At 36.9% G+C, this 26,107-nt stretch overlaps 1 protein-coding gene across 1 annotated transcript in view; it reads right to left on the bottom strand.

The window, feature by feature from the left end:
• itga4 (integrin alpha 4) overlaps positions 1 to 19,589 on the bottom strand; it is a 34,513-nt gene extending 14,924 nt beyond the window's left edge. Inside the window, exons 1-15 of the mRNA XM_048194501.1 lie at positions 19,545 to 19,589; positions 18,665 to 19,172; positions 17,773 to 17,885; positions 15,790 to 15,887; positions 14,626 to 14,755; positions 14,425 to 14,492; positions 14,216 to 14,345; positions 13,253 to 13,338; positions 12,618 to 12,680; positions 12,396 to 12,533; positions 11,052 to 11,160; positions 9,968 to 10,062; positions 8,327 to 8,417; positions 4,538 to 4,583; positions 1,403 to 1,557 (exon numbers count right to left, since the gene is read on the bottom strand). Of these exons, the coding sequence (XP_048050458.1) occupies positions 1,403 to 1,557; positions 4,538 to 4,583; positions 8,327 to 8,417; positions 9,968 to 10,062; positions 11,052 to 11,160; positions 12,396 to 12,533; positions 12,618 to 12,680; positions 13,253 to 13,338; positions 14,216 to 14,345; positions 14,425 to 14,492; positions 14,626 to 14,755; positions 15,790 to 15,887; positions 17,773 to 17,885; positions 18,665 to 18,864 (1,522 nt within the window). The 5' untranslated portion in view covers positions 18,865 to 19,172; positions 19,545 to 19,589. The remainder of the gene's footprint in view (positions 1 to 1,402; positions 1,558 to 4,537; positions 4,584 to 8,326; positions 8,418 to 9,967; positions 10,063 to 11,051; positions 11,161 to 12,395; positions 12,534 to 12,617; positions 12,681 to 13,252; positions 13,339 to 14,215; positions 14,346 to 14,424; positions 14,493 to 14,625; positions 14,756 to 15,789; positions 15,888 to 17,772; positions 17,886 to 18,664; positions 19,173 to 19,544) is intronic.
• Between the last annotated feature and the right edge of the window lie 6,518 nt (positions 19,590 to 26,107).

Here is a 26,107-nt window from a genome sequence, read left to right as displayed (position 1 = left end):
GCTTAATATTTTGTGGAAATCGTTATACATTTATTCAGGATTCATTGATGAATAGTTTATTTGAAATAGAAAAAAAAAATGAACATTAGAAATGTTTGTACTGTTTTAATCAATTTAATGCATCCAAACGAAATAAAAAAACAGAGTATACATTTCTCTCAATAAAATATCTTACTGACCCCAATCTTTTTATCAGTAATGTATGTCACAATACATCAAAATATAGTTAATTTTGCTGCAAAAAAAGTTAATAAACACTTATTTTGGATAATCCAGTGAAATAATGAATGAATGCAAATTTAATGAATGCAAATCAAAAGGTTCATTACAAATAAATTATGAGGTGGCATCAGGACAAAAACAGTACAAGACAGTACTGAAGTTTTAAAAATATGATGCTTTGAGTGCTGTTGAGTGGATTCGTAAACACCTCTGATTGGGCATTGTGTTCATGTGCTCATCAGATATGTCTGTGATTGGCTACAATGATCAACGCACGGGAGCGTTTGAGTTTGAAAGCGCTCCCGTGTGTATCTGTATAAGCGCTCTGTGAAGAACGTCATTGATGTCTATTTACATGTTTTTGAAGTGTTGATCATTGTAGGCAATCACAGACAAATCTGATTGAGTGCGTGAACACAATTGCCAATCAGAGGTGTTTACAAATCCGCTCAACAGCGCTAAAATGCATCACATTTTTAAAATTTCAGTACCAATTTGGTACTGAAGTCTTTTAACAACTCTAGTCAAAGCCGTTATGATCTTCCTCTGTGATTGAAAACAACTAAACTCCATGAGGTGTGCCTTACCACAGTTCTTCCCAATCTTGACTTGTCTGGGACACTTTATTCTCACACGTGCAAATAACGCAAGGCAGTCCCGTCGACTGGTAAAACCTCAGGGTGGCAGATTTCTACCATCACTACTACTATCAGTTTCAAGATCATTAATACTTGTCATCAAGCAAGGCTCTGTTGTTTACTATGTGTTCAGTGAGTGTGACTCTATCAGTGAAGGCAGGCCTTGACACACACCCTGAGCCCTCTAACCGCCACAACAAAAGAGGGGATGTGGGGCAGAGATAAGAGCTGGGAAAGAGGTCTTAAACACAGAACTGCCACTGCATTCAGAATGTGCTGATAAGACGAGCCAACACACAGCCTCTCGCAAACAAAGTGCTCGAGCCCAAAACATTCATCCTTGAACACTGTGTACTTAATTCTAAAACCACATGTGGGGAGCTCAAAATATCAGAGGACATTATCTAAAAATGTCAGATAGCACTGCAGGAAGTTGCGTCAAATCTCACTGAATGTGGATTTTAAGTTGAGTTCTGTCTTCAAAACCATTTTCAAATTAAGATTAACATAAGAGTATATCTTATAGAATGTTACTGTCTTACCTATTTCTCCTGGGATTTGTTTCCCTCCAATTCTAAAGCACACCATAACATCGATGCACACAGCAGGCTGACCATTGTTAGTACACTGGGCAATGGAGTGGTTCAAGCTGTCAGGCAACAACATGACAGCGTCCACTTTCACCACTGGACGTGTCCTGAAACAATCAGAGTTACTGGGTTAATCGTCAGGTCAACAAATTAACACATAGTTTGCATATACAGGATATAGGGGAGGCCAGTGCTAGTTATCACATGGGACGTTTGTTATCTAGTATTCAGACAGACAGACAAACAGACAGACAGACAGACAGACAGACAGATAGACAGAATGACAGAACAACAGACAGACGATATAGATAGATAGATAGATAGATAGATAGATAGACAGAACGACCGACAGAATGACAGACAGACGATAGATAGATAGATAGATAGATAGAATGACCGACAGAACGACAGACAGACGATAGATAGATAGATAGATAGAATGACAGACAGATGACAGATAGATAGATAGATAGATAGATAGAAGAACGACCGACAGAATGACAGACAGACGATAGATAGATAGACAGATAGATAGATAGATAGATAGATAGATAGATAGATAGATAGAACGACTGACAGAATGACAGACAGACAGACGATAGATAGATAGATAGATAGATAGATAGATAGATAGATAGTGATTGATAGATAGAATGACCGACAGAACGACAGACAGACGATATAGATAGATAGATAGATAGATAGATAGAACAGACAGAATAGATAGATAGATAGATAGAAGATAGATAGATAGATAGATAGATAGAACGACCGACAGAATGACAGATAGACAGATAGATAGATAGATAGATAGAACGATACAGACAGACGATAGATAGATAGATAGATAGATAGATAGTGATTGATAGATAGAATGACCGACAGAACGACAGACAGATGACAGATAGATAGATAGATAGATAGAACGACCGACAGAATGACAGACAGACGATATAGATAGATAGATAGATAGATAGATAGAACGACCGACAGAATGACAGATAGATAGATAGATAGATAGATAGATAGATAGATAGATAGATAGATAGATAGAACGACCGACAGAATGACAGATAGACAGATAGATAGATAGATAGATAGAACGACCGACAGAATGACAGACAGACGATATAGATAGATAGATAGATAGATAGAATGACCGACAGAACGACAGACAGACGATAGACAGATAGATAGATAGATAGAACGACCGACAGAATGACAGACAGACGATAGATAGATAGTGATTGATAGATAGAATGACCGACAGAACGACAGACAGACGATAGATAGATAGATAGATAGATAGATAGATACATAGATACATAGATAGATAGATAGATACTGTAGATAGATAGATAGATAGATACTGTAGATAGATAGATAGATAGATAGAATGACCGACAGAACGACAGACAGACGATAGATAGATAGATAGATACATAGATACATAGATAGATAGATAGATAGAATGACCGACAGAACGACAGACAGACGATAGATAGATAGATAGAACGACCGACAGAATGACAGACAGACGATATAGATAGATAGATAGAACGACCGACAGAATGACAGACAGACGATAGATAGATAGATAGTGATTGATAGATAGAATGACCGACAGAACGACAGACAGATGACAGATAGATAGATAGAACGACCGACAGAATGACAGACAGACGATATAGATAGATAGATAGATAGATAGATAGAACGACCGACAGAATGACAGATAGATAGATAGATAGATAGATAGAACGACCGACAGAATGACAGATAGATAGATAGATAGATAGATAGATAGATAGAACGACCGACAGAATGACAGATAGATAGATAGATAGATAGATAGATAGAACGACCGACAGAATGACAGACAGACGATATAGATAGATAGATAGATAGATAGAACGACCGACAGAATGACAGACAGACGATAGATAGATAGATAGAATGACCGACAGAACGACAGACAGACGATAGACAGATAGATAGATAGATAGATAGAACGACCGACAGAATGACAGACAGACGATAGATAGATAGTGATAGATAGATAGAATGACCGACAGAACGACAGACAGACGATAGATAGATAGATACTGTAGATAGATAGATAGATAGATAGATACTGTAGATAGATAGATAGAATGACCGACAGAACGACAGACAGACGATAGATAGATAGATACATAGATAGATAGATAGATAGATAGATAGATAGATAGATAGATAGATAGATAGATAGATAGATAGATAGAATGACCGACAGGACAGACAGACGATAGATAGATAGATAGATAGATAGATAGATAGATAGATAGATAGATAGATAGATAGAACGACCGACAGAATGACAGACAGACGATAGATAGATAGATAGATAGATAGAATGACCGACAGAACGACAGACAGACGATAGATAGATAGATAGATAGATATAGATAGATAGAATGACCGACAGAACGACAGACAGACTATAGATAGATAGATACATAGATAGATAGAACGACAGAACAACAGACAGACGATAGATAGATAGATACATAGATAGATAGAACGACAGAACAACAGACAGACGATAGGTAGATAGATAGATAGATAGAACAAAAGAACAATAGATCAATAGATAGATAGATAGAACGACTGACAGAACGACAGACGATAGATAGATAGAATGACCGACAGAACGACAGACAGACGATAGATAAATAGATCGATAGATAGATAGATAGATAGATGTGAAATTGTTTGAAATTTAATGGGTTTTTCTGTAGAAAGACTATGAAGTAATGTCTTTACAGACTTTAACAAAACAGCTTGACTGGAGTAAAAACTAGTCCCAGTCTTGACGACAGCTAGGCCTGGAATATACTGACTTCTTTGCATTTACTGTGCTGATTTTGGAAGATCATTCTGTAGAGTGTATTTAAATGTGCTAAATGAAGTTTTAAGTCCTATTGCCAACTGAAAATATAATATATTTAGCTTAAACAAATTGAAGCAAATTCGCATTGCGAATACCAAATCTTAAAGCCTTAAAGTTACCAAAGCAAGTGTGAGTGAAAATTCTGCTGTTTTTACCTGAACACCACAGCTGAGTCTGACAGGAAAGCTCCCACTGCAACATCTGGATAAGAACATACAATTCTCATAAACCACACCTGACTCGGTTACTCTTTCATACAAACTCACTGGTGCACTGATATTCTTTAAAATATTCAACATTTCTAAGTCTATAAACAAGGTCTCAGTCACTTAACACAATTGCAACACAGGGAGTGGCATTCAGTTATAAATAAATTTGGTTATTTAGCATTTTTAATTCAATTTTGTGTTACAAAATGTCTTAACTTTTGGCACTTCAATGAAATAAGTCAAGAAATAGGTTGCAATTTGTATAAAAAAATACTAGAAATGGAGCGGCAAGTCGACCACTGTATTGTGGGATACAGTATTTCACACACTGTGCTCTGGATGCATACTGCACACATCAGAAACTGTAGATGGTAATCATGGTATTTCACTCATAAAGAAAATCTGGTTGCACTTTATTTTACAGTATGTGCACTTACGTGTACTTACAGCATTCTTACCTAAGAAAGTAGTGGGTAATATAAGGCAACTACATGGGTTAAGGTTTAGGTGTAGGTTCAGGGTTAGTACACTTATTATAATCACTGTAAAAAGCACATAGTATGTACATGTGGAACAGGACTGTAAAATAAAGTGCAACCAAAAATGTTTATACTGTGCACAGTATGCATACTACTTTCATTCAAAACGGTCTGTAGTACTTATCCATTCTGGTACTTTGCATATTTTTCTGCTTTCAATTATGTTACTATTTCAAGACAGGAAATAGAGTTTGAGAACAGGACATTCAGACACATGTGACACATAAACATGATCTTTCAAAAACAACAACAACAACGAATCATAGGATTCTGTCAGTTTTTTTCCTCTCTTCTAAATTTTGTAAAACATTTTCAAGAAAGCACATCACAGTTGACACCCATGACATATTTGACGAGAAATGCTGATCCGCAAACATGAGGTGTTACATTTTGGCCACGTACTTACATACAGCAGCTACATAGGCTTGCCGGTCTTCATTTGTGCACGCGGTTTGGTTATTCACTGAAGTGTCAAACCACATTTGACAACTGCATTCACTTCCACAAGGAGTGATGACTACATTTAAATTAAATATAAGTGTGAGAACGGTAAGAACAGAACTCAACAAGACAGTGACACCCTTCTTTTTTGCACATGACTTGTTTGTGGTCTAATTCACAATATTTTCTTTGTCAAAAATGTTTGGGTTTAGTAAGGATTATTTTTTCGCTTGTTTGCATGTTTTTGAAAAGTTTCTCATGCTCAGCAAGGCTGCACATACATTATTAACATTTAAAATAACTGTTTAAATTGTAAATTATTCCTGTGATGCAAAGCATCATTACTCCAGTCTTTAGTGTCACATGATCTTTCAGAAATCATTCTAATATGCTTTCTTTATTGAACTTTTGTAACATTATAAATGTCTTTACTGTCACTTTCAAACACTTTAATGCATCATTGCTGAATAAAAGTATTAATTTAAAAAAAAAATTGTAATGACTTTTGAGCGTATAGTGTAGGTTGAACTGTTGCCATCCATTCATCCTATTCACTGAGGAATTAGGGATGGGCGATATGGCCTAAAATCCATATTGCGATATACATTGCAGCCTCTTGTGATAACGATATATATTGCGATATATAAATTATAATAGAACCATTTCAAAACAGGTTACATAGACCCTTAGGAAAGCCAAACTGCTAAATGTATTTTTTTTTTTTTTTTTTTTTTAAAGAATAAAGAAACGTTGTATGTCGTTTTGAGAACATTTATTATGTCTCTCTACCATTTGAAAAGGGACCATGTCCTTACACAAGTAAACAGTTATGGCCCTGGTAATTTCAATTAGAGATGCACCGATTGCAATTTTCTTGGCCGATTCTGATTTCTTGGTTAGTGAGATCGGCCGATACCGATTTTGGCCGATTCCGATATTCTTTCTAAGAACTATAATTGACAACATACAAACAAACAAAAAAAAAACAAGTAAAAAGTCAATAATAAAATATAAGAAGCTTAAATAAAAGCAGTACAATAAAGAGAGCTACAAAACCAAGTGTTTTAGGTTAAAATTTCAGGTAAGAAAATACTACAGAAATTAAAATAATTAAATGTAAATTAACACATTCAGTATTATTTTACATTGGTTACCTTAATTTCTGTAGTCTTTGTTGTAAATTATTTATACAGATCAATTCTTACCACTAAAGTTATAAAACGTATTCAGTCAAGAGCTGAAAGTGATTTTCTTTGTCTTTTGTTCTTTGATTAACATGACAGACAGCAGCAGGAATATTGGACTGCTGTCCCTTTAAGAGTCTATGAACGGTGTTCAACGGACCCAATAGAGTGCCCCAGGGATGACGCGTTTTTGTAGGCCAACCCGGAAGTTAGCGGCGCGCGGGTTCCCTCGACTGAAAGCCTATTCATTTTTCCCATAGACTTTTGGAAAATCGCAGAAAATAAGCTCTGTGTTTAACAAAGGGTTATGACACTTACACGTTTTGTCTATCAAGATAATCTTTACAAGTTAACACAACATTTATAGATTTTGAAGCCTAAATAAAGTCGTCAGATATAAAAGGCTAACAGTAGGCTATAAACGGACTACAGCACACCATGGTCGCGGATCAACGTCGTCACCACCAAGCGTCCTCAAACTTTATTTAGAAAACAACTCTATTTAAAAACATGCTCACTGATTATGATCTGCGCTGTGTATGAATACTTATCCACTTTTTCATGAGAAATGCTGTCCAAATGTCCCGTTTTTAATGATGACGTCTAAAGTCCCCGCCAAAGGAAGTAGTCCCTTTTAGCAATTTGTTAGCAACCGCCGATTTGAAGACGCAGTAAAAGTTTAAAAAAATCACAAGTGGGTTATAACTGGTGTGTTTTATGTCATAGATCAAAACGTGAAAGTATTTAGAGGCTTTGTTTACCACAGACCTTATTTCAGGCGATTTAGCAAAAACCCATTCAAAAAACCCATAGACTTTATGGCATTGGAACCGGAAGTCCTAAAATGCTAACTCGCTTCCGGGTTTTGCCTACAAAAACGCGTCATCCCTGGGGCACTCTATACTGTTACACACAACACGGGTTCACTTTCTCAACTATTTAACGATTCAAAACTGACTGTGTTTATCTGAATACTCGCCAAGATTGCCTGTGCCGCTGGTTTTGACATACTTTTGTATGTATGTGACAGTTTAAACGCAGTAAGCCGCTCATTTTGGTACTTGTGACTCTGACTTCTGTCTCTGTTTGAGACTGAGCGTGGCTTGCTCGCTCCTCTAGATCAGTTGTGCGCGTGCTTTTGGTGTGAGCGCGAGCGAATGAGACAAGAGAGAGAGAGGAGGCGCCCGCGCGGGTGTGTGCCACTTCACCGTGACAGAAGAGAGCGAGAACGCGCAACTGACGTTATTGCCTGATTCTCTGGTAATAAAACTGATGGCTTAAATCCAAACCAAGTCCAAATAATAGATGTTGCACTGGTCTTTTTTCACGAGCTCCTCTGTTTCGCTGACGCTTTCAGCCATGTTTATTCAAGATGACGAATATGATGATGCGTTGCAGCCGGTTGCAGCTCGTGGCTCTAAATTTCGCGGGTATATTGCGTCATCAACATGCATTATCGCGATAGTGCAATAGAATTAAAATCTCTATCGTAGGCCAATTTTGTATCGTTTATATCGCCCATTACTATGAGGAATCATATCCTATTCATGTTGTTGTGCTAAAAGCGTTACCTGGGTAATTGTTGCTATCAATATCAACTCCTCCAGACACTGATTGGCCAAACATCCTGAGGTCATTGCCCAACAAAGAGCCAGTTATTCTCTGCAATGAAGAAAACACAAAGACAGCATTCAGAAGATATTTAGATTCGGGATATGACATGGAGTTGTACTGTACTCCAAAAGACATGCAAATTATTCTATTTATGACCAGTTTTACATTCATTTCATGAGATTATGTTAATACTTAAATGGGATGAAAGTAAACTGATTTGGTGATTCATAATGGACAGCTACACAAATCTAGTGAAGATAAACAAAAGCGGGTCTGGATGAAAAAAAAAAATGGTCACATGGGCGATGTAAGCAGTCTCTTGAGGCCCTGTGAGGCACATTGAGGCCCTGTTTACACCTGGTATTAAGATGCGTTTCAGTCGATCGGATCACAAGTGGACGAGGCTAAATACAAGTGTAAATGGGGGTCTAAAATGTTTTGAGCTTGTCCACTTTCGACCACTTCCAGAGGTAGTCAAAAACACATTAAACCGGATTGCTTTTGTAGGGTAGACCCTACCCTGTGATCGAACAGCTGCAAAAGATGTCTACTCTCCGCCTATTTACCTAATAAGTACACACTATGGGAAGCACGCTAGCCAGATGGGATTTAAACTTTGTCGGCTGAAGACCCAAGTTTGTTTTGAAGACAAAAAAATTTACCAAGCACAATGTTCTCTCACCATTCCTGATTTCTAACACGAACTCACAGCGTTCGGCGTGGGATATCTGAGAAGAAATGAAAGCTGATGCTCTCTGTATGTTTTTCCCTTGTCTCCGGTCGCATTCATATGTAAATTGCGCAAGCTTATTTGTCCATTATATCAAAAGATCTGGAAAAAACCCATACATTTACCTCGCCCATAAACCCTCCCCTCGAAGAAATCAGGACAGAAGTCGTTGCGGACAAAAAAGACAGATTAAAACACCAGGTGTAAATGGGTATGTGTCTTCCTCTTCTACTTGTGATCTGTTCGACCAAAACGCTTCTTAATACCAGGTGTAAACAGGGCCTTAGATGCCTTTAACTTACACTTATTACAAAGTTCTCTAGAATACTTGATTCTGATTGATCAGTCACAGTTTATTTTGCAATAACGACCAGGTGACTTTATATTGTGTCTTACTTTTTCACTTTGCAGACACACAAATTGACAGGTATTTATTTGATCAGTTTGTGTTACATGGGAATCAAACCCATGACCTTTGACACTGCTTGTGCCATTTTCTATATTAACTGGAAAACCACAGTACTGTTACAAGCTAATCACTAAAAACATCCTGTATGTAATCATTTTGGCCTGAAGTTAATTAGATGAACTTCTTCCTAAACATTTGTTTATAACTGGACTCTCATGACTTGGATTTGTCAAGTCCTGATCACTATATATGGAGAGAGAGGGAGTTCAGGAAATTACAGCAATTAGACTGGACGCTTTCTTCTTAGTACTCCAGTGTGGACGGAGAGAACAAGAAAGACTCAGAACAATAGGGCAGTTCGCACAGGATGGGGAGAACCGCTCAGGTCTGACCTTTCCCGCTTGCGTTTCATTATTCCCCGCCTGTAATATCTGTATAAACAGCAGATGGAGAACATACTTGAGAGAAACTACGTGCAATGCCACTTCTCCTCCCATTGTAGATATATATAGCACCACGCAGATCGTCCTCCTGAGGGGCTCCAATGGCCACATCTGAAACACAGGTATAATTGCATAAGCTTTGTTCCAAAACATAGGAGGCAGTCAAATAAGCAGTCAAATGCTCCCAAAACATAGGGAGCATTTTAAGACATCATACAGGCACTATCAAAACAAAGACTGTTTGAAAAGCTATGCAGCATAGATATGCAACTTATACCATTCAAAAGTTTGTGGTAAGATTTTTTCAAAATAAGGTTTTGAACGGTTGTGTATCCGGTTGTGTATCCATAATGTAGCATTGCATATATCCTTCAAAGAAAAGGTTCATTCATTCATTCACAATGTGAAAGTAATCATTACAAATATACTTAAAACTCATGCCAACACTGATGTGTAGTGTAAAAGTAGTGTAATTTAATTCATTAAAAATGGCCAATGTTTTGTGTGCTATATATTTTTTAGTTTATTAGAACATTACAGAATATCAGCTGCCTATGTAGAGCAATTGCCATTAAGAGTTTCTAACCATGAAAACATTATTTATATAATAATTTTGTTGTGAAAATAAATCATTTATGCTGATGCAATGGCAAACACGTTGGTAGCGAATGTGTTTCACGAGTAATTTTACTGCGGTACTTTATGGTAAATGCTTGACATCCTTCTAACCATGTTCTGTTTCTAAACCACACCAACCACTCTTAGAATGACCAAGCTCATTTTTAAATGTAAATCAGGCATCTAGCCTTCTAACCACTCATATAAAAAGCCAAAGTGAAGATGGTTTCGTTGATAGCAGACATGATTTCAACATAACGGTGAGAAAGAATGAGGAAGTGAAAAAAATTGAGGTTTACCATCAAACCTTGCTTGAGGAACAAATAAACACTGATAGGTGCTATTTTAAAACACAGCAAAACATAGTATAATTTTAGAGCACTTGAATGGTCAAATAAAGCAATTCAGCATGAGAAACATACAAAATGTAAAGGTTTATAAAGGTTCCATATTCAAACATTGATGTATTAGACATACTATACCTGGATATCCATCATCGTCGATATCTCCAAGGTTTACGATGGTTTCTCCAAATCGTGCTGCGTAAGAGTCACTGCCGACTAACTCAAAGTCTGCCTCTCTCAATTTAGCCTGAGAAAGAGACGGAGAGAAGCATGATGTTAATTTCAGTATTAGAAGCAAATGTAATTAGTATATCATTGTTTAGATTGTAATTCATCTCAGTTTCTCAACTTAGTACACTATACTATGTACAAATTAATGAAGTGCACCTGCGTTCACTGTACATTTACAGCAATAGGCCTGTTGACCAAACTGTTTTTGTGCAAAGTATTATTTTTGCACTTTAACAGTGACCTGAAAGTATGCAAACTACTGTTTGAGGTTTCAAGTATTGAGGAAAAACAATGCAGTAAATAGTGACAGTCAAGCAGTCTCAAGTGTTAAAAGTGTGGTTATTTTTGGTGTATAAGTGGTTAATTTTTGACATTATGGGAAAAAGGAAACGTGTTCTATTAGTACAGCCTTGGTTGTCACGATCAAAGCAAGAATACATCCTTTACTCAGAACACAATAAGATAATACAGCTCAGAAAGTAGATGTGTCATTTTCTCACAGAAAAATATGTTTACACTTGGTAGTATTTGCTGTACTGCCCTTAAAGAGATAGTTCACCCAAAAATGAAAATTAGCCCATGATTTACTCACCCTCAAGCCATCCCAGGTGTATATGACTGCCTTCTTTCAGTCAAACACAATCAGAGATATATTTAAAAATATCTTTATAGCTTTATAATGGTAGTGAACAGGGACGTGTTTTGAAGCCCAAAAAAAATGCAACCATCCCTCATAAAAGTAATCCATAAAGCTCCAGGGGGTTAATAAAGGTCTTCTGAAGTGAAACAATGCGTTTTTGTAAGAAAAATATCCTGACTTTATAAAATATAATGACTAACATAACATTACATTATGCATCAAGTCAAAAGTTACTCTTCTGCCGCAAATCGATGCATACAGTCGTCTGCCGGAAGCTAATTATTTGAATTTATACATTTTATATATGGATGTTTTTCTTACAAAAACCCATCGCTTCACTTCAGAGGCCCTTTATATTAACCCCCTGGAGCCGTATGGATTATTTTTTATGATGGATGGATGCTTTTTTTTGGTCTTCAAAACACGCTACCATTCACAACCATTATAATGCTTGGAGGACTATTAGACTAGGATATTTTTTAAATATATCTCTGACTGTGTTCATCTGAAAGAAGAAAGTCATATACACCTAGGATGGTTTGAGGGATAATTTTTCATTTTTGTGTGAACTATCCCTTTAACTGATGCTAATCTATATTTTGCTGCCTTACCTCTCCCTGGTTTATGTAGACGTGCACACGTCCCTCCTCCCTCACTGAGCTGAACATAGGAGCTCCCACCAACAAATCAGACAGTCCGTCTGCATTCAGGTCAACAGCACATACACTAGCACCATAATAAGAGCCGAGCTGTAAACAGGAACAAACAACACCATTATGATTATTCTGCAGGAACATCCATTAGGAACACTTAAAATTCTTGAAATTTCTTACCTTCTTGCCCTTGGTTACATTAACAATTTTCAAAGTGTTGCCCTCAATTCTGAATATGTAGGCCTTGAGTAAAAGAAAACACAGGAGTATGGGAAATGGGAACTATAACAACTGTAGCCTAACAATGGAATGGATTGTATATGCTGGCCAACGTCACATTTCCGTATAGTTTTATCACAAATATGAATGGTAGCTGGCTGATAACTCATTCACCAGTCTCAGTGTCTTTGGTAAAATCATTAGAAACAAGACAGTTACTCAGAAAACTCATAAACACAGCAAACTCAGCACATCTGAAAATAAAAAACCTACTTCCTCTTCCGCACAGATGGAAGAAGAGTTTAGTTTAACCGATTTACCGTTCACAACTGCCTCACAGAGCAGATGTCAAGAGGGTATCATATATAAAACCATTTTACACCCAACCGCCTGGAATCGTTGATATTCAGCATGGGCTATTCAGAAGATTGTTATTAAGCTATGTACAGTATGTCAAAATTGTTTCAGGGCTTTCCTTGCACTGTCAGTCTAAGCAAACTAGAGAGCTGCAACACTAAACTATACTCCAAAATTGGGTCTGTGCTAATACTCAGATAGGTGAAGATGATGATGATGATGGTGTTGTTAACCCTTACTTTACCAGTCTGTTCATTCTGGGGAGCACCACCCACTATCTCAGTACTTTGAGGATCTAGAAAGTGTCCAGCACCAACAGCATAACCTGATGGGAAGAAAACAATACATGGTGGTGAAATATCCAAAATGGCCATTCAGAATCTGCAAAAACTGTAATAAATAAACAATTAAATAAATATACTAACAGACGATTTGTTAAAGAAGCTATATCTTCCTAAACTAACCCTTACAAGTTAGTTTTGTAGCTTGAATCAGTGATATTAAAATATATAGATATTACAATGCTTGTGATTACTAGATAAGGATTTTAACATCTTATTGCATTTTCAAAAAAAAAGCAATTTCTACCAGATGAAATACAAATATATCAAATTTATATTAGGTTTAGTCATTTCTTATCAGGCTTGGACATTTAAATTCCCAGATGTTTTCCATGACAGCAGGAACCCTGTACTAAATGCGACTACAAGGCATTATAAACAATATAAACAAAGTTATTTAGAATAACATTAACATACTGTAATTAACATCATGATTTTCTGTATAGCTGCTTGAAACCATGCGTATTGCAAAAAGTGACTTTGGTTCATCTCCTAACAGTAAAGTAGTCAAAGGAATCACAGGAAAAACTATGAATAAAATGAGGTTGCCAGGAGATGAAAACAAAGTGACAAAGTAACCATGTCATATTTTGCAACAATTTGATGCTTGTGGATTATGCAACAGTGCTTCCTGTTCAAATAGAAAAAAGTTATGCCTCATAACTGCAAAAATCTCTTTCCTTCTGCTGCTAGTCTTTAGACAATGATGATCATTGGAGGATGTTTATCTTTAATTTTAAACAATATTTGATCACTGTATCTCTAAACCCTCTTAGAATTTGAGTAGTATTATAATGCCTCATAATGTTGCCTACTAGGATTTGTAACAAAGCAAAAACCATTGCCAGTTTGAGAACTCACCTAAATAACTTCCATAGAGAACTGCACTGTCATCATCCACATAAGCAGCTGATATGTTGCTTGTGGTGTTGAGGACAAGAACGGATCCTGTCCAGTATGAGGTACCAGGAGCTCCCATGACCATCAGGTCCTACAAACACAATGCATCATTACCAAATCAACTGAATTCAATGCCAGCTCAATCAAAATGACATAGGAGCTCTGAATACCTCTGTGAATACGTTTGATATTCCTGCTTGGCAGGATCCATAGCCTTCACCAAACTTCCTTTGATGGTCTGAAGAGAGAAAAAAAAACCTTCAGAAATGTAGTGTACACTTGACACTAAGGAGGTGCTATAAAGTAATTATGCTGAGTCTGAACCTGTGGACCACGATACAACTGACACAGCAGTAATTCAAAATGTGTACCTTTATAGCAGGGGACAATACGATGGACGTGTTTCAAGTCTGGGCTGTATCTGAAGCAAATACCATGTGGCAGCTTGTTCTGATTGTCTTTACTAGAGTAGTAGACATTCTTCCACCGATGTCCACATGCCTAGAATTTCAACCATCATAGAGTCAAGTAAACACATATTTACTCATCATACATATTTCATGTGATCCACCAATAATTGTATTGTTTGCTCCAAAACAATCATAATTTAGTTATGGTAGCACTTTATTTTACAGTCCTACACTGTAAAAAATTGTATGGTGAAGTAAATACTACAGAAAAAACAAATGTAATTTTTACATGAAAAAGTAAGTTCAGGCAAGAATTTAAAAAACTAAGAATATTCTATATTAGAACTCAATTTGAATAATTAATGAGGTCGATTTTTCACTGTTCTCCAGCTTTATTTACACAGTTTTATCATTGCTTTTGTGGTTATGTTTAGTAATTTGCCATTTTGTGACATTTGGAGTTCATTTTCTACTCAAAATGGCAAATTCACAGTCAAAAACGATCCATCGAATGTTACCGTCATTAAGTATTGTGTACCAAGAATTGAGGTCTCTGTGTTCAGGTACTGTGTTATTTCTAATATGTAGATATGATGTCTACACAATATCTATTGTATTATTAACTTAGATGTTTCTAAGTAAAGCATACAATTCAAAAGCATGGTTTAATTCAGTGTTATATTCTTTGAGTAAAACAATTACTTATTTTCTTTGTTAATTTTACTTAACTTGGTTAAGTAGAGTTACTTAATTCCATATTTGAAATTTACTTAAAAACAGGCGTGCAAAAACTTGCAAAAGAAAAATGAAGTAAATTGTTTTTTATTGTTTTTTACAATGTACACACTATGTACTTACTAAAGTAGTTACAATAACTGGGTAATAACTAGGTACTATCCCTGAACCTAAACCAAACCTTAACCCATGTAGTTTCCTTATATTAACCAATACTTTCTTGGGTAAGTGCACGTACTGTAAAATAAAGTGCAACCTTGGTTTTTTATGAACATTTCCCACCTTCTCTCTAAAGTAAATGAGGGATTTTTCCGTTTAAAATGAATAATCATAGTTATGCATTTACTCACAAGGTAGCACAATCAAGACAGTTAAGACTAAAAGACATACCAAAACATGGCCTTTTGAAGACTGCCGGGACAGACTTACACCCAGCCATTGGTTATCATTCTCTGCCAAACAGTGTCTTCCACAGTGCTTTACATCTCCTGAAATCATTCAGTGAAATGCGCCCAAATTAATACACAATCACTCGAGAGTCCAAACTGCTTACTTTGAGGAAATTGTGCAAAAGGTTAGCGATGCAGAGATGTATGCAGTACAAGCGTTTTTCGTCTCAAGCAAATTCACACCTGTGGCTCACACACTGAACAACACAGGATGAGAAGCTTGGTGAAACTTGCAAACACTTGGTGACGAGCATTTCTGAAAGAATCATGCTGTGATGTAAAAACTGTGCTTTTTATAGACATGGTTAGAATGTGAAAGCACCAACTATGCCCTTATGAACTCTTGTTATTCTGAACTATATTAAACTGTTACCATTCAGGCCTGCTCACACCAAGGACGATAACGGTAATGATAAATGTATAGTTCTAAAAATCATTAAATATAAAGAATAGTAGAGTCCATACCACAAATATAACAATAATGGCACAGAGAAACGATATCATTGGAATCAAATTTTTTTTTCCAGTTAAAGAACGATAAAAACATTGACATCCATAAACAAAATTGGTTTGGACACTAATATAGTTATTATTATAGTTATCGTTATTGGTGTGAACAGGCCTTTAAGATTGTTTCTGAGGAAAATGTGAGTGGTCGACATTTTAGGAAAATGTGTGTGGTTTTGCCCACGCAAAACTTCACAATGTGGTCTTGTAGATGGTTGCCAGGGTATTGCATGTGGTTGCTAAGGTATTTTGAGTTTTTTTGCATGTGGTTGCTAGGGGTTGCATACTGGCTCATGTGAAAAGCGCCAAATCTAGTCCCTAAATATGGCTCAGGTCTCTCAATGCATGTCTATTATATATTTTTAAGCCATTTTATGAAACTCATAAGCCTGATTGCTTAGAAAAGTAACAACACACGACGTATAAGCCGATTAATGTTTACAACAGAAAGACAGCGATGTGAATTACATGCTAAATTCGATTCTTATGTCTAAAGGTTGTTCATTCTTGTTCAAATATGAGCAATAAAAATAGTGATACTCGCCTTAGCAAATGCCACTAACTAATAATGAAACCTTTTCAGACACATCAACTGAACTCGGTTATGAAACTTGGTTGCACTCCATCCCAGCATGGCTTGGAAATAATCTGTTTAGCTGCATTTTATTTGCGTGCTATATATATCCTGTAAGCTTGACCTACAAAGAAGACTATCCCCCATCCCTTGTTTCGGGCAGGGAGTATAAGCATCCTCCTCCTGACAGGAGGAAACTCTCCACAGTCTGGCTGACCCTGCATGGGGAATTCATTCACAGGACGTTTTCACAGCCAGGGGTCTAGAAAGCACACGAGTTCAGTCAGAGCGAATTCAGAAGTGTGAAGTCTAAGCGGTACAACGTGGTCAAATGGAAATGCTCAACTGTTCAGAGTTAGTCAACAACAAACAGAAGGACAAAGAAGAGGAAGAAAGAGGGAGGAAGAAGGAGAGCATTGTTACACTAAGTAAAATGTTTAACAGATTGTTAAAGTACATTCAATGCCATTAACTGATTTATATACCGTATTGTCTGAGACTACAAGTGGAAATCCTTCAGTATACCAATCTCAGTGAAAAGATGAATTGGAAAAAGGTCCAGGAATTCAGAATGTCTTTGGTTTTGTTATTTGGTTTATCCCCCTTTAGCTTCAATGAGCTCACATGAATAAAGCCTGATGATCATGTTCTCCAGCATGATTTGAGAAGCAAAAACATCTGAAAAAATCCTTGTTTTTCTGGGTTTAAATGGGATTGTTATGCTTTGGTGAACTTTTGGACCCCACATCAACTTCAACGAGAACATTATTTGAACCTCCGCCATTCAGAAAAAGACAATTCAAGAAAAGCTGGACTTCTGAAGGGAATAGAGGGAAGACCTACCAACATGGAGCTGCTCACATTGGGAGTTCAACACACTGCAGTTGTAGATGGCTCCAGGATTTTTGGTATTGGGATAAAAGCTGGAATCAGCCACAGGTGCTCCAACTAGCAGCCTTAACAATAAATATGACAATGAACACAGTCTACCACTTGTAGCTCGGTAGTTTATGCATACAGTGTATTTTGTGACCATTTGTAACCAACATCAAGATTTTAGAAGGAATGTTTCATTATAAATGGTCCTGCAGTGTGACAAATTAATATAAGTATGAATATTTCATATAGTCTCTGAATTATTAATTAGTCATAAAAGCAGAGAGCATAATAATTACAAAGAATTAGAATTCTACAAACATGAATTCAGGGGCGGAAATGAACCGAGTTCGGGGCAAAATAAACTGTCTCAGATATACAGTTCTTTTGCAACATTTCACAATATTCCACTAGGCATATCTTGGTTAGTTCAGCATTTCACTTTGAATTAAAAACTATTAATAATGTGAATGTGATTAACCACTCACAACAACTCTTGAAACAGTGATTAGAAATATACAAATTGTGACTGAAATATGCTGTGTCTGTAGTAGACAGCTAACAGTGACCGGACATATGTATTAAATATGCTATCCGAGGTTTAATTTTAATTGTAAAGGTGAATTCCATAATTATTCACTATTATTTTAGATTATTCAGTGTTATTTAATTGATTCAATGTAAGTACTTGACATTAAATAGAAAACATACTAGGCAGAAATAAACAAAATCTCTCAAAAATGTATAAAATACCCTTGAAACTCACTTTCAGGGGGCAAAAATTAGTTTATTTCTCAAACTGACTCACTCGCCCTTGACTTGAACATGAAAACTTCACATGCATGTTTGAAGCACTCACCAAGTATCATCAGCATGCTGGTGCAGCAGAACAGAGTATCCGAATAATGATCCATTGGGTCCATTAAAAACTAAAGGATGCTCCACATCCAGATTGTAGGAATCACACAGAATCAACAGGTACCACAGGATCCAAACTACAAATCTCCACCTCAGTAAATCTCTAGTGAGTTGTGATGAAATCATCTCGTCATCAGTCATAGCACTACACACAGTAGCCTACACAGAAGAGAGCCAATGCTGCCTCAAAACAAAAGTGCAAAGAGTTCGTAAAAACTTTTTCTTAATGCATCAGGAAGTTGTCATTGTAGTTGTGAGATCGCGATGTGCGCTCGCCTGTTGCGCTCCAGCATCTCATCTGCTCGAGCGCGCCTCTCGTTTCATGACGTCACACCGCTCTGAGTATAAAGGGAAGCCTTTGAAGTGAGAGCAGCGCGCCGCAGGGGCGTGACCGCGCTGAGAGCGCCGGACAGCGGACACTTCTGACTAGCTCTAACGGTCTCCAGACACTGGATAAAGGAAATGATGAAGAACACATGTATTAACCGTCATATTTTCTGTTTGACGCCCCAAACCACATTGAATACCTCAAAAAAGTAGTTTTTTCCCCCTAAAAATATTAGGAGAACTGATAAAACACGATGTAACTTGACCAGATTTGATTATTTACTTGGATTTTGAATTTTATTTTTCTATTGCTATAATTTATTGTATTAATCTAATTCACGAATAAAACCATTTAAAAGGTAGGCAATTTTTTCATAAACACTTTTCGATATTCTGGTTGAAACTCTCTTCACATCCTGATAGTGATCAATAATAGAAGCTATATTAAAGGGATAGTTCACCCAAAAATGAAAATTTGATGTTTATCTGCTTACCCCCAGGGCATCCAAGATGTAGGTGACTTTGTTTCTTCAGTAGAACACAAATGATGATTTTTAACTCCAACCGTCAGTCGTATAATGCATGGCAACGGGAATTCCATCTATAAGAGTAAAAAAAACATGACAGACAAATCCAAATTAAACCCTGCGGCTCGTGACGACACATTGATGTCCGAAAGGCGGCTTTCCACTGCACAAGACAAACGACAGCCGTTGGACCGGAAGTCATTCATTTCCAATGGAGAGTAGTAAGGGGGCTGCGTAGAGTTCCGATCATAGGCGAACGCGGAATTTTCGGATCCGATTTGAGCTTCTGATGCCTTAAAATATTTGAACTTCTGCGGCCGACCGGATATGATGTATTCTAATCAAAACGATGAGCGCGAAGTTAGAATTACCAATATTTTAACACTTTAACGTTATGTAAACACTATTTCTTTAAAATGGTGATTATTAATAATTATGTAAAAAAAAAAAAAAAAGATATTTTATGATTATTAAACCAATTTTTATGTTGATTAGCTCTATAAAATATACTAGTATGTTTTTATTTTAGATGTATTGAGGGTAATTTGCTTTATGGATATATTCATACATGCATTAACGTTACATTCATTAAAATCGTTCAGTTTACCATGGTGGTTGCTGGATTGGAATAAGCCAAGGGTAACGGCTGCTTCACTACCAATTTCAAAGTTCTGTGCGACTGCCGCTAGGGGGCAAAATGCGACAATCGGATGCGAATGTCGTGTGCAGTGGAAAGGCGGCTTTAGACACGAAACGATCGGTTTGTGCGAGAAACAGTATTTATATCATTTTTTACCTCTAAAGGCAGGAACACACCAAGCTGACGGTCGGTCGTCGGGCAGTTTTTCTTTGTCGGCCGACTAAGTTTTCTCAGTGTGTTCCGCACCGTCGGCTGAAGTTGGTCCTCGTCTGCCTTTTTTCGGCCGATTCGAAATGTTGAATCGGCGTTGGAGCTCGTCGGTCCGTCGGGCCATCTGATCATTCTGGGGTGAGTTTCCCGAAAGCATCGTTGGTGAACCATGGTCGTAAGTCCCATTGAACTCTATTGGTAACGACGGAACTTGCGACCATAGTTCGCTTTGGGAAACACACCCCAGATTGGCTGTTCAGGTACTGCCGCCTGCTGGTTCAGAAAGGCATTTCATCTCACGCAGGCGCAGAACTGACGTGCTGCTTGGCCGTCGGCTGTTTAAGCGTCGGTTTGGTGTGGCAGGGCAACTTTGGACATAGACGCTGCCAACATGAGCCAACCCCACAGTCTGCTTTCGTCGTCACTAGTTCATCGGCGTCGGCTTGGTGTGTCCTGGCCTTAAAACACCACTATGTCCAACTGCCCTCCACATCCGGATAGTGAGCGCTGATCGTGCTCTGACAATGGAAGTGATCTCTCGCACTCATTAAAGCAAAGTGCGAGAGATCACTTCCAGTATCAGAGTGAGTTTTTTGACCTCAATCGCAATCCAACAGTCTCCATTGACTTTATATAGCGTGAGGCTGCCTCCTTGTCATTTCTGGCTTATAACAAAAAATAGAACAATGTCTAAAAGCTGCAATGTGACATGGTGTGTCGCAAACAAGCTAAAAAAAACAGAACTAAGCTTTTATAAGCTGTCGACCCCAAAAAAATAATGTTTAAGGACACAAAAGTGGATACAGGCAGTGAGACAGAGCACAACAGGTCATATTACTATAAGAACTCCATTGGAGGGGAACATATTTGACGAAATATTAAATAACCATTTAAACAAAGCCTTGAACAAGTGAAACGTCCAAATAGGATATTTAAACAACATTTCTAAAATAATGGGTTTAAAACATATTTAAACTGCTCATAATAAAATAAAAACAAGCAAACCACAAATAATCATCCTAAAACACTTATAAAAATAAAAATTATAAGCCCATATCATGGCATTTCTGCAGAAAAACCTCTTTTCATCCCTGAAAAAATTAATTTAATATTTATTGAAAGGTGCCCTTGATTTACCTCGGCATAGTTGAATAACAAAAGTTTAGTACATGGAAATGACATACAGTGAGTCTCAAACTCCATTGTTTCCTCCTTCTTATATAAATCTCATTTGTTTAAAAGACCTCCGAAGAACAGGCGAATCTCAACATAACACCGACTGTTACGTAACAGTCGGGGTGTACGCCCCCAATATTTGCATATGCCAGCCCATGTTCCCAACATTATGAAAGGCATCACACAAGGGCAGCCAGTATTAACGTCTGGATGTGCACAACCGAATCATCAGACTAGGTAAGCAAGCAATAACAACAGCGAAAAATGGCAGATGGAGCGATAATAACTAACATGATTCATGATAACATGATATTTTTAGTGATATTTGTAAATTGTCTTTCTAAATGTTTCGTTAGCATGTTGCTAATGTACTGTTAAATGTGGTTAAAGTTACCATCGTTTATTACTCACGGAGACAAGAGCCGTCGCTATTTTCATTTTTAAACACTTGCAGTCTGTATAATTCATAAACACAACTTCATTCTCTATAAATCTCTCCAACAGTGTGTAATGTTAGCTTTAGCCACGGAGCACCATCAAACTCATTCATAACCAAATATAAACATTCAAATAAACACTGTACTTACGCAATTAGACATGCTGCATGACGAACACTTTGAACATTTTGAGGGTTATATTAGCTGTTTGTACCTTTTTAATGTTGTTTAAAGCAAGCGCGAGCTCCGTGGGCGGAGAGCACGAGCAATTAAAGGGCCAGCAGCCCTGAATTGGCTCATTTATAATGATGCCCCAAAATAGGCAGTTAAAACAATGAATTTAAAAAAATCTATGGGGTATTTTGAGCTGAAACTTCACAGACACATTCAGGGGACACCTTAGACTTATATTACATCTTGTAAAAAAAAAGTTCTAGGGCACCTTTAACAAAAGAAAATGACATGTATGGGTAGTGCAAATATGACTGTTAAGCCCCTCATTTCCATTCTGAAACTGCTGGTGCCGCAAAGAGAAAATACTCAGCAATGGTTTTGACTTATGAATTTGCACATGGATTGTCTTAAAGCATATTAAAAACACCACACAGACATGTAAACAACATTAAAAACTTGACTTTCACCACAGGAACGTACGGAAATTTTCTGGGGAAGTCTCAAGAACATAAAAATGTTTGTCCAATCATTGCATTCAGTCCGATCTAATGCTTTCAAAGCTAGCTTGCTATTGCTAGCCACACCGAAACCGCCTACCCTACCTTTAATGCAATTTTATAAATGCAAAATTATTTTATTTTATATTTGAAATAACATTTTCTAAATTAACTAATCATTTTAGTTTCGTTGACTCTAAAGAAAAAAAGGTTACAATAAATAGCCTATACTGAATAACAATCTCATTTTTGAAAACAAGACGTTTTGTGGTAAAACCCACATCAAGGCTTAAAAAAAAAAAAAATCTCTCTAGGATTTTATTTGGTTAAATGAAGAGAATTTGAAGAGTGAATAAACTATTGAAATTACCATTATTATTTTGTCACATATCCTACAGAATATTTTTCGAGGAAGTCAATTTTAACAGCACTTGAAGGGTAGCAATAAAAAATACTTTTCAACGAGATTTTTCAAGTTATATGGTTGACTTCACACAAAGTGCTTACATTTGTTCATACAAACTTTAGATTTATAGGTCATGGAAGCAATTACGGAGGAATGCAATGGGTTTATGGACAGTTGGTAATGTTTTACAGCACAAATGTACACAAATAAAGTAGTGCTTTTTAAAAGCTTTGTGGAAGCTCACAGTGTCTGTCCGTCTGACAGTCTGACAGTCTATCAGCCTATCTAACCACCTTTTCTGTGACAAATCCTTTTTCACTTTCATGAGAGCCTTATGACCATGACAAAGCAGATTATTATGCGTGTGTACACACACACACACACACACACACAGCCTTATTAAATGTGTGAGTCCCAGGATGCCTCAGACACAATTCCCCTCTGAGTGATAATACCAAGCGCACATGTGCTGTGGATAAGGAGCACAGTGTGAGGCCTGGGACATCATCAAGTCTCTTTAACTACATTTGTGCGTCACTTTTTTTGCTCTGAGACTCACAGTTTGTGTGTGCATTTCTTTCAGTACCTATCAATAGTTACAGCCGCTCTCTCCTTCCTCCACAGGGAAGAATCCACAGAGACCCTTTAATAAGTGTGAAAGAGAGACTTGTCTCCATTTTTGAGAATGAGAGGCAATGAAAGACCAGCCAGCTGCATTACTCACTAGGTCATTCTGTTTTACTTCTTAAAGGTGATGTTGCCCGCATAATGGTGTAGTTACGGCATCTACACTGCCTTTTAAAGTTTGGGGATTGTAAGATGTTTTTTGAAAGAAATCTCTTGTGCTTATTAACACAAAATTTATGACCAAAAATAAAAAACAGTATTCAATATTGTGAAATTTTATTACAACTTAAAATGAGTGTTTTCTATTTGAATCTATTTTAAGATGTCATTTATTTCTGTGACTTCAAAGCTGAATTTTCAGCATCATAGTGTCACATGATCCTTCAGAAATCATTATAATGATTTAGTTTATTGCTGATTTAGTTTTGCTGTTTAATATTTTTGTGGAAACTGAAATACATGTTTTTTCAGGATTCTTTGATGATTAGATACTTCAAAAGAACAGCATTTAAAATCGAAATATTTTGTAACATTATACATGTTTTAACTGTCACTTTTGATCAATTTAATGCATCCTTTAATTTAAAAGTACTGATTTCTTTTAAAATGAATTTCTTTCTCTGTAGTGTATTGGTTGGGACCGGACCAATCAGCTTGGTGCAACACTGGCTATTTGTTCAACCAATTTCAAATGTTTGGGAGACCTTTTTGAAAACAATCATTATTTTTGAAATTTACAGTAGAATTACACATTGCTGACAGCTAAATGCTTGAAAAAAAATCTTCTGTTTGAGAGAGTGGCTCTGATATTTTCACCCTGAAGGAGTTTATGAAATCTGTTTTTGGATAAACAAACAATTCTTAGAGAGTGTTGGGGGACAAAAGGGGACTGATTTGTGGAAACTTCTGGGAGGTCCTGAAAAAAAGGAGAGAAAGGGAATGAACTGAATTTTCAGAGGGGCAATAGTTGTTAAATTTTCTAACATGTGCAAGAGAATAAAAAAGAGCCAAAGGTCAAAGACGGGATGACTAACTCTCCATGCGTATTTTGCATGGTCAGTGCATATTGCTGATGTTTGCATAAGACACCACATGCAAAGCATGGAAAACACGTGCACAAATACAATATGTATACATATATGGTTCCCACATTCAGCTATAAATGCATTTCACAACTTCACTTTTTGAGGTTCCCCTCAATATCAGTTCATAAAAACCAGACTTTCCATTACTTTTTTTTAGGGGAAAGTCTGCTGAAGATTTGCGGTGAATTTGCAAATATATATTAAATATATTAAAAAATATATAAAATATATTAAAGCTAAATAGAAATATACTTAAAAAAACATACTAAAATACATAACAAAATTACTAAAATGTACACTAAAATTAAATTAAAAATTAGTATCCGTTTGTCCAACTAATGACAGGGGAATGTTTATGGACCTTAAAGGGTTAGTTCACCCAAAAATGAAAATTATGTCATTAATGACTCACCCTCATGTCGTTCCAAACCCGTAAGACCTCCGTTCATCTTCGGAACACAAATTAAGATATTTTAGATTTAGTCCGAGAGCTTTCTGTCCCTCCATTGAAAATGTATGTACGGTAGACTGTCCATGTCCAGAAAGGTAATAAAAACATCATCAAAGTAGTCCAAGTGACATCAGTGGGTTAGTTAGAATTTGTTGAAGCATCGAAAATACATTTTGGTCCAAAAATAACAAAAACTACGACTTTATTCAGCATTGTATTCTCTTCCGGAATCCTTTCCATTGAATTGATTCCATTGAACTGATTCCATTGAATCCTTTCATCTGTCGGCGTTGGTAATGCACTTTTACGTCGCCGTGGTTGTTTTTGGCGATTAGGACATCAGCGACACGCACACTTACGCACCATTTTAAAAAATATAGCAATACCAAAATACAAACAATGTAGAATAGCTTGAATACAGCGTGCGTCTCCCTCAGACTGTAAACGAAGCTCGGGCGCACTGGATAACACATCAGCAGCGTCTTACGTCAGCAGTGTCACTGCGGAGTCGTGAACCACACTCTGGAGCAGAAGGGGGCGGTAATGCACCAATAAGCTGGATGCCAATCGCCGTAAAACAGGAAAGAAGAAGAAGCGGAGTCATGAACGCGGATTGACAACAGACCCGGAAGAGAATACAATGCTGAATAAAGACGTAGTTTTTGTTATTTTTGGACCAAAATGTATTTTCGATGCTTCAAAATGTTGCGGATGTCCTAATCGCCAGAAACAACCACGGCGACGTAAAAGTGCATTACCAACGCCGACAGATGAAAGGATTCAATGGAATCGATTCAATGGAATCAATTCAATGGAATCAATTCAAT

This window comes from Megalobrama amblycephala, linkage group LG6 (assembly GCF_018812025.1).
Source record: "Megalobrama amblycephala isolate DHTTF-2021 linkage group LG6, ASM1881202v1, whole genome shotgun sequence".
NCBI classification, from domain to species: Eukaryota; Metazoa; Chordata; class Actinopteri; order Cypriniformes; family Xenocyprididae; genus Megalobrama; species Megalobrama amblycephala.
Note: the sequence above shows the minus strand (reverse complement) of the source record. Positions and strands in the feature narration are given on the sequence as shown.